Source organism: Sinocyclocheilus grahami, unplaced genomic scaffold (genome assembly GCF_001515645.1).
Source record: "Sinocyclocheilus grahami isolate Dianchi unplaced genomic scaffold, SAMN03320097.WGS_v1.1 scaffold47.1, whole genome shotgun sequence".
Taxonomy (NCBI): Eukaryota; Metazoa; Chordata; class Actinopteri; order Cypriniformes; family Cyprinidae; genus Sinocyclocheilus; species Sinocyclocheilus grahami.
In genome coordinates, this window is record NW_015505226.1 from 2,675,975 (window position 1) to 2,692,915 (window position 16,941).

The window sequence follows — 16,941 nt, forward strand, 5'->3', positions numbered from 1 at the left end:
TGGACTGGAAATGACAGAGCCATCTTCCTTTTAGCCAAATAAGAACTATAATTATTAATGTAACCATTAACAATCAGTGACGGATATTAGTTGTATAATGAGAACACAATGATTTGAACAACTTCATGAACAAAACAGTAATTGGAGATAATTCCTCTGTAACACAACTGATGGAAAATGTGGCAGCCATTTCAAACCACTTGTACAAAATGTGGATGGGGGCGCTTACTATTACAGAAGCACTTTGGTATAACCCAACCCCCTACCAGATTAAATTATGATAATTGCATGAAAGATAGTCCAGCCCGGTGAGTGGAAAACACAAGCAGCACAGAATCAAATAATGATTGAATAATGAGCACCATTACAAGGAAAGCACATCAGAGCAGTTAGTAGACACGTCAAACAGTTGCAAGCATATGCAAACATTTCTTATCAAAAACACACAAGCAGTGCCACGACCATCTGTTGATACAAGCTTAATGACAGCTCTGGCTGTGAACGGAGTCTCAGAGCTGTACACGTGGTCTTGCATCATAAATAAATGTAAAACTTGAAATACATTCATGAAACCCTGTTGTTTTTGATGCAGACTTGCCACACTTCATAGCATCCGTGATTTGGCATCTGGCATTAGGACATTCACAGGTGGGTTATGATCTAAAATGATTTGCTGGTGGCTTCACATCCAAACACCTGGCAGCTCTTATTGCCTGTACATATATTATTATGATTACAGATAAATCAGTGGTGTTCTGTAGTTCCACTTAGAATGACCAAAAGAAGTACCGACACTTAATTACACAAAAACAAATGTACGCAAGTCTTTGCATTAACATGAAAGAATCAATTCCAACCTCATACGAGTTTCTTTTTCCTGTTGTACATTTATGGATACATTTTTTACACAGCAGCAGAAGTTTGGAAAATGTATGAATGGATGTTTTGTTCCATTAAAAAATTACTAAGAAGAGTGACTGGAGCTTCAAAAGAAACTGAAAAGCAACATGCAAGTAATCCATACAATGTTTTCATTAATTATATTTCCTCTGAAGCCATACATTAGCTTTGTGTGATGAACAGATGTTTTTTTTTACGTTTATGGTGCTTTTACTTGAACCTTGAAAGCTCTCCTTCAAAAATAAAGCAAAATGGTTTTGTAAGGGCAAGTAAATGATGAGAGAATAATACAATGAATAAATCTTTCTATATGAAAGAAACTCAGATGAGAAGCCTTTGGCAATATTAAAGGGTTAGTTCACCCAAAAATGAAAATTAGCTTGTGTTTTACTCACCCTCGAAGCATCCTAGGTGTATATGACTTTCTTTTTTCAGACGAATTCAGTCGGAGTTATATAAAAAATTGTCCTGGCTATTTCAAGCTCTATCATTGCAGTCAGAGGGTGTTGCAGTTGAACAGTCCACAAGTCGTCAAATGAAGCGCGCATTCATAATAAAACGTGCTTCACACAGCTCCGGGGGGGGAATAAAGGCCTTCTGTAGTGAATCCATGTGTTTTTGAAAGAAAAAATATCCATATTTTAAATGTAAAAAACACTTTTATATCACTTCCGCCAACTGTCATATGCGTAAGCCGTTCCGGCGGATGTCGTAGCACGTCGGTGTTGCGTGATAAGTTACGAACACGGAGAGACAACAAAACAAAACGCCGGTCATGAATTAGAAGTACAAACCGAAGATTTGCAAAGAAAAATGTCGGAGGATTTCGATATAAGCCAAGAGGAGACTGGTTTTCCTTTGCTAAAGTAAAGAAACTTTGCTTCCTTTGCTCCTATAAACAAACTCGTGAGACTAGCATATCTCAGCGGCGCACGCGATGCGCATACGTCATACGCCTTCCACCGGCATGCCTTCCGCGTATGACAGATAACGGAAGTGAGAGAAAACTGTTTATTACGTTTGAAATATGGATATTTTTTCTTACAAAAACACGTGGATTCACTATGTGTGAAGCATGTTTTATTATGAATGCACGAGCTTTATTTGACGACTTGTGGACTGTTCAACTGCAACACCCGCTGACTGCAATGATAGAGCTTGGAATAGCCAGGACACTTTTTTAATATAACACCGACTGGATTCGTCTGAAAGAAGAAAGTCATATACACCTAGGATGCTTTGAGGCTGAGTAAAACACAAGCCAATTTTCATTTTTGGGTGAACTAACCCTTTAATACAATGCTCTGAACAGCTTTAGTGTAGACTCTGAACCACTGTGGAGTAAATAAGAATCAGTCACACAATTAATACACTGAAAGCACTGAATGGCCATAAATCAGATGTTCATTATCAGCTCAATGCACCGGTGAGCTGACAGGAGATCTGCCTTTGTACTCATGGATACACTGGAACTTTTAATTTGACAATTAAATATTATGCAATCATCCTATTTTCCATTGCCCTATTCAGCAGCTACCCAAGCAGACAACAGCAAGTTGAGCACGACTAGGCATCTGACGGTGCAGCCTGAGCCACGTTCATTTCACTATTAATAAAGTCCCATGTCAGAATCATTCATTTTACTTTGTAATCACTGCCTGAGAGCATATGTCAAATGTTAAATCCATTTATAAAAGTATTTCGGTTCCCACTGACAACTATGCACTTTTGCAAATACCACGAGCGATCAGAAATCAGTTTTCTCTGATTTTTCTCTGAGGTTATTATTTGGATTTGCAAACCCTCTCTTTGGTGGAAACAGAAAACTAGCAGTTTCTTACTCCCTTATGCAATCTTCCAAATGTATTTACTGGTAATGGCACCTTTTCACTTTGACCGATTTCATAGAGCTCTGACCTCTAGGAACATACATTACATTGCCTCTTCCTTTTCGCCCAGACACTGCTTTTGCATCTTCCTTGCTCATTTTCTTTTAATCGGCAGGGTGTAAAATCATTGGCGCAAACATTTCCAGTGTCATGGGGATTTATGCTGGTTTGAAACATAATGACAGTGCTTTATAGAACACTATTTTGACAATCCTTTCGTTTAACAAATTATAGATCGTAATTATTCTTTAAAAACAATTCACCTTTTCTTTCTAATATTGTATAATAAATTACAAATGTATTTGCAGAGTTCTATCAATATAACCTGCTGTTTATCATAATTGATGATCCATGGGTCTTCTCAACTGCACCGTGCAAACATATAATATACTAAGATGATGTTCAGTCACACACGGTAGATGCATAATTTTACAGATGTACAACTCAAGGGCCCAATTAGAAGAACTATTTCATTCATCCTTGCCAATAATTTATGTATGTTCAATTCAATTTCAACAAACAAAAATTACTGCATGCCTTCTCAACCAAGAATAATATAAAACAGCTTGCACCAGTCATACCACTCATTAAATATTTCTCAAGCCAAACTACCTCAAATGTTACATAATTTACCACTAAATGGATGCAAGATAAAAACAGAACAAAGCTTTAATGGCCTCCTGACAACAACTGGTATAAAAAGCAATTTCCATGAATGACTAATCATCATCTGTTGAAATTGCCTTCCATTTGAATTTTAAAGTCTTTTGGGTTATGATGGCAATTGATATGATCAAAAATATTGCACATAAAAAGATACAGCACCTTGAGGCACTCGGTGTGTCAAAATTTGGCTATTAAAATGAACACTGAGTGGACTTTTCCAAGGTCAGAAAGTATCTCACCAAACTATTGAATTAGTTTGCGCTTTTACATTTACTCAAGAATCCAACTGAAAAACTCAAGCATGGAATTCAATTAAATGTGCCCACGGTTACGGTTATCAGCATCAAAATGAGCTCTACAGACTTGATATTGAGAAATGCACACAATAAGTCTACAGAAGTTTAGCGTTTATGAGAGGTTTTAAATTGAGCCATGAGGATGAGGAGTTTAGAGAAAAGTATTCGAGACAATTCAGTGCTTTACTGCACAATAAACAGCTCTGAAATGTAACAGACCATAAATTAGTCTAAGAAATATTCCTTCAAATTCTTCTTGCAGTTGGCAGGTGAATAAAAGGATTTTGCTATATAGTTTAAAATAATCAGTCTCCATGGGAGCTGGAAAACATCAGTTTATGATTTTGCTTTTGTTTTATTCAAATCTAATTTGCTAATATTGCTGTTGTATATGCAGGATTCCCATACATTTTCAACAATTAATTTCCATTTGCAACATGTATGATACTTTCAAATGATTCCATGACAGTGGGGAACCTTGCATATGTAATTATTTTAAGGTCTTGGCATTTTGTTTCATTTCAAAGGTTGCTGAGTATCCATGAATAAAATCTCTTTCAATGTGTTGACTGTGACAGCGACACGAGTGGTAGCATGCTGACATCACACTATATCAATACAATAATCCACAAATACATCTGGAAACTGTCCAGATCAGTATTATTCTAATAGTGGGTCATTGGAAAATTATTCAGTTTTTAAACCACTATCAAGTCACTGTTCCTCATTTCCCCCATTCAAGTTACTGTTCTCCATGTTCGTGGACTGTTTGTGAACATTATCATTCTGAATGGCCTTTTTATCTAGAACGTCTAGAGGACATTGCGTTTCCTTCTGTCCGTTCAGTGAGCACTTGGATACTGCGCTGGCCACCTGGCAGAACTTCCTCAGGAGAATCTCTCTCAGAAGCAGGTAAACCCATGGATCTAGAATCTGATTGAGCGAGGCCAGACGTATGGCAGTGAGAAAGAAGTTACAGTCCATTTGTAAGTCCTGGGGTGAGAGAGATACAGCAGCAGAATTGCATTGATGCGAGGATGTGTGGGTAGAGATCATCTTCAACATAAGGATCTGCAGAATGGGAGGAGACAATGGCTATATTATATGAATATTTTTTTCTTTAAACTTAAGAAAAAATATGCATGTGCTTATAGACTTATAAGACTGCTTAACAGATTTCCGTAGGATTCTAAATGGCAGTTATTTGCTAAATTTACACCCCTTCAGGTTTAAAAAAAAAATATTCCATCTAATATCACTTTTTAGCTACTAAACGTTCCGTACTCTAAGTTCCAGGCAATGCTATGTTATAAATATCACTATATTAAAAAATATTTTTAAAATCATATCAGTTTATTTTGGATATATTTTGACTAAAATTAGACATTTAATTGTGCAGTAATGTATTTCCCCTATTCTTACATTTAGATCACCTTTGTTATCATCAAAAACACCTAATATTTAAAAACATGCAATTTAATAACGGTTACATTTTATCTTTAGCAGATCTCAAAATGAATTTCCATTGTTTCACACTCTACATGATAACGTTAACGCTTAAAATGACAGATTACTCATTTTTTGGGGTGTTATTTTTTTCTAATTTATTTAAGCAAAATTGTATAGAATTTAAACATCTGCCATTTATTGTTATCGGCCATAACATCATAAACAGTTTCAACCCATTCTACAAAACTCAGTTTGCTTTTTTCCTCCCACAGTCAGAACGTATGAATTTGCACAATCATGTGGGCCTAGTTGTGAAATGACATGACTGGGAAGAAATTACATTTTTGGAAAATGTCAAATCATGCCACCAACTTTCTAGATTGACAAAAGAGTCATTTTTGGATAGAGCCTAGGCAAAAATCCCAGGGTAAACAGTAACTAATCTCAAATAACTGCTCAAAAACATACTGAAAATACAAGTAGTGGCCCTCCAACATTGCTAGTCAAACAGCCGGCCTGTTGAGTTCACCCTTACATAAGAATTCATTTATTCTGTTTAATCCAATTTAGATAGACAGGCTTTTGTAGCTGAGCACACTTAAGTTTGAGCAGGAATGACACCGTGCATGCTTTCATCTGATAACTACACACTCTAAAAAATGCTGGGTTGTTTCAACCCAATTTTGGGTCAAATATGGACTAACCCAACTGTTGGGTTAAATTTTGGTTACATTTTTAAATTAACTTTTTAACCCAACATTTGGGTTAGTCCATATTTGACCCAAAATTGGGTTGAAACAACCCAGCATTTTTTAGAGTGCAGTAAGTGTATCTGGCAAAAGCTGATATGATACATACCAGTAGAGGTGACCAGCATGTCAACAGCACACACATAATGCCCATCAACTGAATAACAGTCTCTGTTGTTAACCTCTCCCATTGCTTGGATGACTGGGTTGAGGTTGCCTTCGTTTTGCAACGTATAACCAAAGCACGGATGGTCACAACGTTACACGACAACGTGACCAGCAAAGAAAATATCCCTAATGCTGCAAAGGTCGTGGCAAAAAACGTATTTCCCGTTACGTTCTTGTCACCTGTACTTATGAAGCACCAAGTCCCTGGCCACTGCAAAGTGTACTTTCCAACCCCAGCGATGGGCAATAAGGCAAACAGCAAAACCAGGCACCAGATGAAGACCAGAACCTGCTTGGTCACGTTGGTTTTCATGTAGTGTGAGTACCAGTGAGGAGCAGTGATGGCCAAAGTCCTCTCAATGGCCATGGCACTGGCTAAAAAGAGAGGACACAAGCCAAAAGTGGTCATGCACACCCCAAAGAAAGCGCACAGAGTTCCCGAAGGGTCCACGCGTTTCCATTTCAGATCTGCTCTGTACACCGAAATGACAATCGGGCTTGTGAGCAGTTGGCCGAAAAGATCAGTTAACGCCAACGAGCCGATGCAAAGGAGAAACGATTTCTTCCTTTTATTTTCCTTTTTTCTGTATGCGATATAAACTAGCAGCATCGCGAGAGAGTTTCCGACCATTCCAGTGACCATCATAGTGATGGGGAAAAACACGGACACAGTGCCACAGCTGGCGCTCTTGCCCGTGCTGTCCTGTGAGGATTTGGAGAGGTTCGAGTCCCACATCATGGTTCCAGCAGTCAGGTTTTGTGGCAGGACATCTGAAGACTGACATTTAGATGGCATCCTTTTTCAGGGAGGGTGTTCATGGCCACAGTAGCCATTTGAAACAGGTGGTCCTCAGCGAAGTCTGCTTCACTTTGTGCGCTCGGCTGTCCGAGAGCGCGCTATAAACACAGAGGCGGGACCCTTATGGAAATGTAAAACATGCTCAGAAAGACAACAGAAAAATAGTGCAAGATGCACAAAGAATATCTTTACTTCAACACAAAGGGAAAATGTTGTTAGAGTTCATGTTCCCGGTTTTGCTGTGCATGCGTTATCTCACAAAATAGTATACCTTCATCATCCCCAAGCTGTGGCAACAAATTAATTCCTGTATGACTAGGAATTAAAAAAAAAAAAAAAAAGATGCACTTGTGACCAAATATAGTTATAACAAGCGTTACAGCCTATTCAGCCTACGATAACTTTCAGCGGGTGTAGGGTTTATTTTTTACAGATAGGATTAACTAAATGATCGCTAAACGTTAAAGCAGAACACTAATTATTTTTGTGATCGGCAAATTTCCAAAGAAGGGATAAATAATAACGGTTCAAGTTTTATTAAATGATAATCCTCCACACCAGCTCAGATGGTTTGGAACGCAACAAGTGCCACCTAGCGCACGAGAAACGATCATTTCAAACCTTATCAGTGTCTGCAGTAAAGGTGAATTTTTGCTAATCAGCAATCATTAGTAAATTCATACACGACTCATAAAATGTTACTCCATAAAATAGACAAATATCTTCACTTCAACACAAAGGGAAAATGTTGTTAGAGTTCATGTTCCCGGTTTTGCTGTGCATGCGTTATCTCACAAAATAGTATACCTTCATCATCCCCAAGCTGTGGCAACAAATTAATTCCTGTATGACTATAGGAATAAAAAAAAAAAAAGAAGCACTTGTGACCAAATATAGTTATAACAAGCGTTGTAGCGAGAGCGTGAAATTCAGCCTACGATAACTTTCAGCGGGTGTAGGGTTTATTTTTTACAGATAGGATTAACTAAATGATCGCTAAACGTTAAAGCAGAACACTAATTATTTTTGTGATCGGCAAATTTCCAAAGGGATAAATAATAACGGTTCAAGTTTTATTCAATGATAATCCTCCACACCAGCTCACAGATGGTTTGGAACGCAACAAGTGCCACCTAGCGCACGAGAAACGATCATTTCAAACCTTATCAGTGTCTGCAGTAAAGGTGAATTTTTGCTAATCAGCAATCATTAGTAAATTCATACACGACTCATAAAATGTTACTCCATAAAATAGACATGGAAAGAAACAAACTGAACAAATGCTTCAGATTAATGTATAATTTTACAAACATCACTAGATTTCCCCACAAGCAGCAGTGCGGGATCTAACATCAGCCTTCACCGGGTTTGCTTGCAGTAATCCAGTATAAAAAAAAAAAAGTCTTTAAAAACGCAGAGATAATTAAGGAGCACATTTGGGGGGAGAAATCTCAAAACAAGGCCTCACGCAATGCAGCAACTTGGAAAGACAAATACAGTGCAACAAATGTTTCAGATTAACAGCTGTTTATTCATGTTTGTTACACATGTAATTATAATGAACAGTAAACATTTTCATATTTTGTATGTTAGAAGGGGGTGGTGGGTGGGTGTGATTATTTCACATGTTCCAAATTTGATTTGAACAAATTTTCTAAAAGCACAAGAAAGCTCTTGACATCTATGCTGAGAACAAAAAGTAAAAAAAATCCTGTTCAAACATTCCAAAAGAGACAAAGCTACATCTCACTGCTCCCCACGTCACCCTCATTTTATTAATCATTTGTTTTACGGTGATCAAAATCGACTTCTGTTCCAAGACTTAGGACAAAGAGTTCATTACAAGCACTGGCTGTTCATACACACTCTTTCCTGGAGAGTGCATGTCACCTCATTCACCTGGAGTTGGACCTGGAGCGAGAGCGAGATCTGGAACTGGATGAGCTCCTGGACCGGGATCTGCTAAACACCGACATCCCAAAAAAAAACAAACAAACAAAAAAAACAAAAAGACAAAAAACAAACAAACACCACAAATTTTTTCCAATAAAGTTAAAGACCCGCTGATGAAAACCCAAGAAAATTTATTATCAAACGATAAGTGTTAAAAAGATCAGCTTAGGCCTTTTAAAATACTATCAAGTTGTGTTGATGGCATGAATTACTTATGAATTGAACAACAATGAATTGACATGATCACTTTCATTAAAGAACATCCAAGTTTTATACTGTCAATCAAAAGGCAATTGGAAAGAGAAAATATTTTTAAAAACACTAAAGGAGGCAAAGAGGTAAAGATAAAAAAAATTCAACATTAAAACGATTTGAGCTGATACTGACATTTGCCTGGAGTTACCCTTGACCTGTACCCTTTTACCTGGACCTAGACCGGGAACTTGAACTGGACGAGCGAGATGATGACCGTGAGGAGCCGGAGCGACTCCCTTTCTTCTCCTCACTAGCATCCAAATCGTACTTGGACAAATCTGCATCATCCTCATCATCATCCTAATAGCACAAAGAACAAAAAGACACCAAAAACTGTGATAAGTTCAATTATCTGCAGAAGCTCGAAGGATTTGTTCACACTGCACCCTATTATAATTCATTTTTCATATCCGATCTTTATGACTGACTGTTGCAATCAATTTACAATCGACAGCATTGTTACTTCAGCTAATAAAATTCATTTCAAATGGCAACAAATTGTAGGACCACTAACACAAAACTAGAGAATATAATCTCTTACATCAAGTTTGTATTTTGAAAGATCTCCATCATCATCATCGTCATCGTCCTCATCATCATCATTATTTTTATTTTTTTTTGGTTCCTCTTTTTTTTCAGTGTCCTTCTTGCTTTTTCCACGATACTTCTTTTTTATGCGCCCAAACTGTCCATAAGACAAACAAAATAATTGTTAAAATTCAAGTTTATCTGTTAGTATGTATTGTGAAAAGTTCTTAATATCAAGAACTGTCATTTGTGTGCACTGAAAAATAAAATCCCCACTGACTTCATCGTACTCGCCATCAGACTCCTCTCGCTCATTGTAGACTAAATTCTCTCTCTCATTGAACCCTCCACCATATCCTGTTAGAGACATTCATCCATAATATGGCATTAACTAAAAATTCATAACTTTGCAGTCAATATGCAATAAAAAAATATATATATATTTTATAAATATATACACATATACACACATATATATATATATATACAGTGGGTACGGTCTGTGTTTTTCTGTCAATATGGGGTGCTGTGTGTACATTGAGGAAAAAAAATTAACTTAAATGATTTTAGCAAATGGCTGCAATATAACAAAGAGTGAAAAATTTAAGGGGGTGTAATACATACATACCTGTCCTTTCCTCCAGTTTGGCATATTTAGGAGTGTTACACATGTTGCACTCTGATCTTCTGGCCCAGTTTACATTGCCACATCTAGATTTAAAGCAAGAACAAGTTCAGATATTAATAACATTGGTATATTACAAAGGTCTGAACTATTGAGCAGCAAACAAAAATCGGCCTTTAGTTTGGATGTTCTTTCAGAACTAAACAAGAAATGGGGTGATCAGCCTCAAAGAAATATGAAAAAAAAAAGTTTTTGTTTCTTTAACGTCACTGAAACAAATTTAAAAGAAATGTTGTCAATGTAGAAGGGTAAGAATGGCTGAAACATTTCACTTCCTCACACTGAACTCAACAGATACTTGAGATATTAATAATTATGAATGTGTTCATAATGGACAGTGAAAGTGTAGTTAAGACATTTTATAGCAATACCCACGTTTTGCACTGCCAATCATTGGCACTGAAGAGACCTCTGCTCTTCTCAGCCAGGGTCTTTCCAATCTCTGTTCCCCCTGCTTTCATCATCTTTGCTTCAGTTGTTTTATCTGTTTAAGGAAAATTGGTTAATTAGTTTAGACTAATCATGATAAAGTACTGTAAGCATGGTGCATGTATTGATGCACCTTTTGTGACACACCCCTAATATTCAAAACATAATGATTATACAAACAAATATATATATATAAATAATATAATGCACTTACCCCTGCCACATCTGTTACAACTAGTTCTTCTAGCAAAGTTGACATTACCACACCTAAAATATTATAAACACAAAACTGGTTAGGTCTCTAGATATTATAAGCATCATTCAACATTAATGCACACAAAGAACAGGCCTGACATTTTCACATGCACACACTGAAATTGATTTATAATACATTTAAAAAAAATAAATTAAAAACATTTCACACTGCCCAAGGCATAGCAACTAAGTTACTAATGAAGTTAGTTAGCAGTCTGCAGTTAGCAGATTCGTGCACATAACTGCTGCCAGATAATCGCTTAACCTAACAATTATGAGAATGTAATTAAAAAAAATGTGATTACCAGTGTTTCAGTGGACATAAATGAACATACCATTTAATTTTGTTAAGGAAAATGGAAAAAAACGCGTTTTACAGGCCCATTCACACACTATAGTCGTGTGCTAATGCTAACAAATGCTATGCTAACAGTAGCGTGTAATCTTCTATCAGCCAACATTAATTTTCCCAGAAGGTTTAACTTCTAAGTAATGCAAATATATTCTTATATGTAATATTCAAAACATAATGATTATACAAACAAATATATATATATATATAAAATATAATGCACTTACCCCTGCCACATCTGTTACAACTAGTTCTTCTAGCAAAGTTGACATTACCACACCTAAAATATTATAAACACAAAACTGGTTAGGTCTCTAGATATTATAAGCATCATTCAACATTAATGCACACAAAGAACAGGCCTGACATTTTCACATGCACACACTGAAATAGATTTATAATACATTTAAAAAAAATAAATTAAAAACATTTCACACTGCCCAAGGCATAGCAACTAAGTTACTAATGAAGTTAGTTAGCAGTCTGCAGTTAGCAGATTCGTGCACATAACTGCTGCCAGATAATCGCTTAACCTAACAATTATGAGAATGTAATTAAAAAAAATGTGATTACCAGTGTTTCAGTGGACATAAATGAACATACCATTTAATTTTGTTAAGGAAAATGGAAAAAAACGCGTTTTACAGGCCCATTCACACACTATAGTCGTGTGCTAATGCTAACAAATGCTATGCTAACAGTAGCGTGTAATCTTCTATCAGCCAACATTAATTTTCCCAGAAGGTTTAACTTCTAAGTAATGCAAATATATTCTTATATGCACTATTGGGCTTTTAAATAGAACATTATACAGCAAGTCTTACTTTTTATCGGGACAAATCCAGTCTCCGTCGCTAACGCGAAAATTCTTTCCCGACATGTTCGTCCTCTTAGGCGCCCCCTCCACAAATCCGTCAGAGAAAGGTAGAACTCCTTATGAGTATAACACCAACACTAGCGCTTGAACCTAAAAGTATGGCAAAACAACACTTTACAGAGTGTGAAAGAGCAGGAATCCTTTTGACGCGTTTGCTACATCGAAAGACACACGGGTTGCGTCTCATAATCTAATTGGTTCCCTACCCAAGTAAGTTTCGCACATGATAGGCGGAATCCAGACGCCGAGTGATGCTGTCTAGACAGGCGGCTCGCTAGGTTTCTGAACCTCAGCCACTAGTACTAGCTTCGTTATCATTACATACGTGCAACGAAGTCTTATTAGATTCATTTCTTAAAGGATTCAGTTTGTCTGAACTACGCGTGACCGTTCAAACAGATGACGAAAACAGACCCTACTCAATGAGCATTTCATTATGAGCCATTTATTTTTCAGAGGCCTCAAATAATAATAAAATAAGTCAATATAATAACAAATAAGACAAAATATTTTGCCCAAATGCAGTATCAATCAACACAGTAGTAATGATATATTATTCTGTATGCACATGCTAAATAAAACTAAAGACTGATAATTAGGCTTAGGCTACAAACTACAACCATAAAATGTATATATATATATATATTCATATAATTTTTTTTATTCAATGCCATAAGAAGGTATAGCCTAACCTAACCTAATAGTTACATAAGTACATAACATTATTATTAGCTGCCAAAAAGTTACATTTCGGTGCTTTTAAAACATTAGGCTACATGTTTTCAGCATAAATCTGTATAACGTACGAAATTTGGTTAGCAAAGACTTCTTTTTATGTATGTGGTATTTTTCTAACAAAATTAATAAATGCATAATGTATTGTTATTTACCGTCTAAAATTCCGAAAATAAACAAAACACATCAAAGACACAAATGTCGATCATACACAGTTTTCTGTTAATTTCTAAATTCCTCCAAAATAATCTTGAGTAAGTATAATGAAAAAACAAACACAAAATTGTTTCTATTTCCTGTGCACAAAATTCACAGGTATGAAATGTTAAGCTTGAATCTTTCCAAAACATGCTGTAAATATAGACATTATTTTATCTCTTTAAGCTTTCTCTTTCTCAATTGCGATTTAAATGTGTCCACTAGATGGCAGATTGTGTTCATCACACAACAGTCTGGAGAATTCGTACTTTTGGCAGCAACTACGTCTATGGTACTCACTAAAGGCTTGTTCCCATGTTAACATTTACACATGCATCACAGAAAAGAGTCAAAATCACAGACCTACATGCCATTGCCATATGTGAGGAACATGTAGATATCCACAGACATATGGTGACACATCTCTGAATCTTTCCTTTCAAATGCTATGCAATGCCTCACACATTGTGCCAACATTTTGCAGACCTTGGTTCGGTTCGGCATGAAGGCACACGTGTTGCTGGGCCAGATGGAGTTGAGACATCCCTCCCACAGCGAGTTCTCAGTCCTGCAGGGACTTAGATAGGACCCATCCTTGCTGGTGCTCACCAAGCTAAGCCTGTCCTCCATTCTCTGCCAAACTCACACTGTTTCAGAGGTCTCTTGCACAGCTGGTGCATTGCTTATGAGTCAGAATGCCCACATTGTTTTTCAAGTGGAGGTGTTTAAAAATATCCGATGCCCACATTTTACCATGTCCATTTACATAAACACGTTTTTGGATGGACAGTTTTGTTGATGAATGTTACATATAAATATTAAATAATTGAATGCAAAAGTGACGTAAATGACAAAGCTTTAATGGCAGACTTTATTTAGAATGTACTCTCTTTTCTTTTTTTCTTTTTCTTTTTTTTTTTAGCTCGCACCATATCAAGTTGACTTCGTAAAAGAGCACCAGCCAAGAAAAGATATGTAAATGTATTAAGATTAGCTTTCCTTTCTACCATGTTTGTGTATATGCATAACAAGGACAAATAGAAATGTCTGCAGGAGCTCATTGAAATGAAAACAAGAACTTGGATTATGAATAATACATTTCTTTATCAGTAGAATCATGAGAAAGAACACACTCTTCTGAGAGAGGTTTTGTTTTACTATTTGAAAGCTCAAAATAGTCCTGCAACACTTTTCGGCATCCTCATGCCTCCCCTCACCTAGTGCTTTTAAACAATCAATGATAATATGTTGTCAACATTACTAATAGCCATAATCACTCATGGATGCAAATGAGTCTTTGGGCCTACAAATGTCACTGTCCAGTCTAGTGCTTGGTAATCCTTGGGATGTTCCACTCAGGTGCTTATTTGACAGTGAAGAGTAACCAATGGAAGTTTGAATCCCTATATGAAGCCACCTGGGATTTCTGGGTCTGACAGATGGTGGAAGCTTTTCCTGATAGATAGGGGTATGTGTTACTTTGACACTTTGGTTTAACATCATCATAATAAGCTAATAACCTGTAGCAGAAGAACCGCTTCTCAATATTATTAACTCGTCGTTGTCTTTAGGTCACGTCCCAAAAACATTCAAGCTGGCGGTCATTAAGCCTCTTATTAAGAAACCACAACTAGATCCTAGTGAACTGGCTAATTACAGACCCATCTCAAATCTTCCTTTTATGTCTAAAATTTTAGAAAAAAAAGTTGTGTCTGCTCAATTGTGCTCCTGCCTGCGGAAGCTAGTATTATTCCCCTATGCACCGATATAAGAAATAATTTTTCCTCTTGCAATTCAAGGAAGTTCTACGTGCAGCTGCTCTTGTCGAATCAAAGGCGAGACAGCTGAGAACAGCAACACAGATCTTTTGGTTTGCATGAGTGGAGGGTGAGGTGCTGTCAGCTTGCTGTGCTCTTATGTAAGAGGTGAGGAGTAGCTCAGGAAAGCTGGCTGCCAGCTGTGCTGGTATTTGGATGAGAGCTCCTGCCTTGTCACCTCATTGTAATCTTTCTAATGCATATTCATTGTCAATGCATGGGAGCACTTCTCATTCAGAAGGTCATCCGCAGTGGGGCTCCATTGCAATGGATTTTTGTGCGTTGAATAAGTCAGAGGGAGGACAGCAACACTGGTTAAATATTCTCATCTAGATGAGTGCTATCATTATCATGTCTTCATTTCTCTTCTCAGAGGTGACCTCATGCTCGAAAGCTGAACGGATAATAATGTCATGTGCAGTGTAATGTAAAGTGACATCGCATAACATAAGGCATCCTGCTTTAACGTAATGCTTGTGAGGTGAGAAAATTGCATGTCCTATGTCAAAACAGTACATTATACAGGGAGGTGGAAAAAAAAGGAGTGCTACCATTTATTAAGATATCATATCTTAATATAACAGGATGTCATGCATCCTAGAGGTAACTAAAATAAATAGTTTACCCAAAAATGAACCTGTTATTATAATTTACTTACCTTATGTCATTATAAATCTGTATGACTTTCTTTTAAATTAGATGTCCGGTTGTTTTTTCCATCTAATTACAATGAATTGTAGCAGTCCATGCAACGCTTGCAATATTTCTTTTATTTAAGTCAATTGATAGCTTTTTCTTGAGGAATAGACTAAAATTTGTGACCAGAACTTTCAGTTAGTCAGTTCAAATGAATCTGAATCATGAGTGAATCATTAAGGCCAGTTTTGGGAACCGGATAAACTGATTCAGCTGTTAAAAAGATCTGATGCAAAGAGTGACGATTTTGGTCTGTACATCACACAAACTGATCATATGGCATCAGAAAACCTGGAATACAGTGGGCAAGTGGTAGTATTATACTGTATTATTTTTATATTATACTGTATTACGTTTGTGTTTTTTTTGACAGTTCTTGTCCTTATTGACTTTTATTTGAGTGAAAATAATGACCAGTGATTCACCTTTTAAAAATGACCAAAAAAATGGTTATTGAGCAAGTACATTAGACATCAGCATTCAAAACTGTCTCCTTACCTTATCGATTCACAATTGAAAGCTTATAATGATTTATAATTTGAGGTGTCGGGAATGATTTCACGGGAAATTGACGTCATTCGTCTTTTTAATGCCATTAGTCTTTGCGTGGTTACATCATATCTGTAAACATAAAAGAAGAAGACAATGTTACTATGCAGGGGGTTTATAGCTTGTTCTTACAACAGTTGCTGAGAATTTAAACTCGTCATCTCGATGGCTGCTTTTAATCTGTAAAGTTCTAAATGGTAATCATCGTTAACATCTAGGGCACCTGCTGTGAAAACTAAGAAACCTCAAACTGTGGAGTCGCCAGTCAAAAAAGAGAAAGCGAGAGAAGCCTGTGCTAAAATGAGAGTAAATATTGACATGGCTTTTAAAAGGTGGGGACAGCTCTGAGAGCTGGAGGAATTGAAGACTGATGCAGAGATGGCTTCTTTTATTTCAGCGAAGACATCTCAGTGGCTCAATAGGTAGCTAGCTATCATTAGCGCACTTGTTTGTTTAATTCAGATGGGTATTGAGCTTCGTTGGTTGTTTTTTTCTTCTTCTCATTTTGCTATGGCCAGTGAGGTAAATTACACTTATTTTCTGCTAGCTATGAGTGTGTGTGAGAGAGCACTTCTGCTCTATGATCTGATCTGACCAATCGTTAGAACTAAACACCAGTAATGTGATTTATTTTAAAAAAAAATTGTTGGTCAGAACAAAAGCGGCAGATATGTTACTTGTTCACATGACATTTTT

At 36.7% G+C, this 16,941-nt stretch overlaps 2 protein-coding genes across 4 annotated transcripts; both read right to left on the reverse strand.

Moving 5' to 3' along the window:
- Positions 1-4,282: 4,282 nt before the first annotated feature.
- Positions 4,283-6,951, reverse strand: LOC107582843 (prostaglandin E2 receptor EP3 subtype-like). The gene is made up of 2 exons (XM_016268860.1): positions 6,059-6,951; positions 4,283-4,822 (listed from the first exon to the last, which is right to left on the reverse strand). Exons 1-2 carry the CDS (start codon positions 6,911-6,913, stop codon positions 4,466-4,468), a joined length of 1,212 nt encoding a protein of 403 aa, XP_016124346.1. The 5' UTR covers positions 6,914-6,951; the 3' UTR covers positions 4,283-4,465.
- A 1,614-nt stretch (positions 6,952-8,565) lies between these two features.
- LOC107582735 (zinc finger Ran-binding domain-containing protein 2-like) lies at positions 8,566-12,516 on the reverse strand. Of its 3 annotated transcripts, XM_016268691.1 has the most exons (9): positions 12,457-12,516; positions 12,198-12,340; positions 11,601-11,653; positions 10,713-10,821; positions 10,281-10,363; positions 9,933-10,009; positions 9,666-9,809; positions 9,294-9,424; positions 8,566-8,878 (listed from the first exon to the last, which is right to left on the reverse strand). In XM_016268691.1, the coding sequence occupies exons 2-9, from the start codon at positions 12,251-12,253 to the stop codon at positions 8,812-8,814; spliced, it is 720 nt and encodes a 239-aa protein (XP_016124177.1). In that variant the 5' UTR covers positions 12,254-12,340; positions 12,457-12,516; the 3' UTR covers positions 8,566-8,811. The 3 variants fall into 3 exon arrangements, with proteins under 3 accessions (XP_016124177.1, XP_016124178.1, XP_016124176.1); XM_016268692.1 differs by lacking the exon at positions 12,457-12,516 and having other exon boundaries at positions 8,566-8,875; positions 12,198-12,450; XM_016268690.1 differs by lacking the exon at positions 12,457-12,516 and having other exon boundaries at positions 12,198-12,450.
- Between the last annotated feature and the right edge of the window lie 4,425 nt (positions 12,517-16,941).

Bases quoted from the DNA above. Each gene is read 5' to 3' on its own strand.
- LOC107582843 (XM_016268860.1), bottom strand. From the start codon at position 6,913: ATGCCATCTAAATGTCAGTCTTCAGATGTCCTGCCACAAAACCTGACT. The intron at 4,823-6,058 runs GTATGTATCATA...CCCATTCTGCAG, and splicing joins CATGCTGGTCACCTCTACTG to ATCCTTATGTTGAAGATGAT.
- LOC107582735 (XM_016268691.1), bottom strand. From the start codon at position 12,253: ATGTCGGGAAAGAATTTTCGCGTTAGCGACGGAGACTGGATTTGTCCC. The intron at 10,364-10,712 runs GTGGGTATTGCT...CTTTAAATCTAG, and splicing joins AATGATTGGCAGTGCAAAAC to ATGTGGCAATGTAAACTGGG. The intron at 10,010-10,280 runs GTATGTATGTAT...TGTCTCTAACAG, and splicing joins CAAACTGGAGGAAAGGACAG to GATATGGTGGAGGGTTCAAT.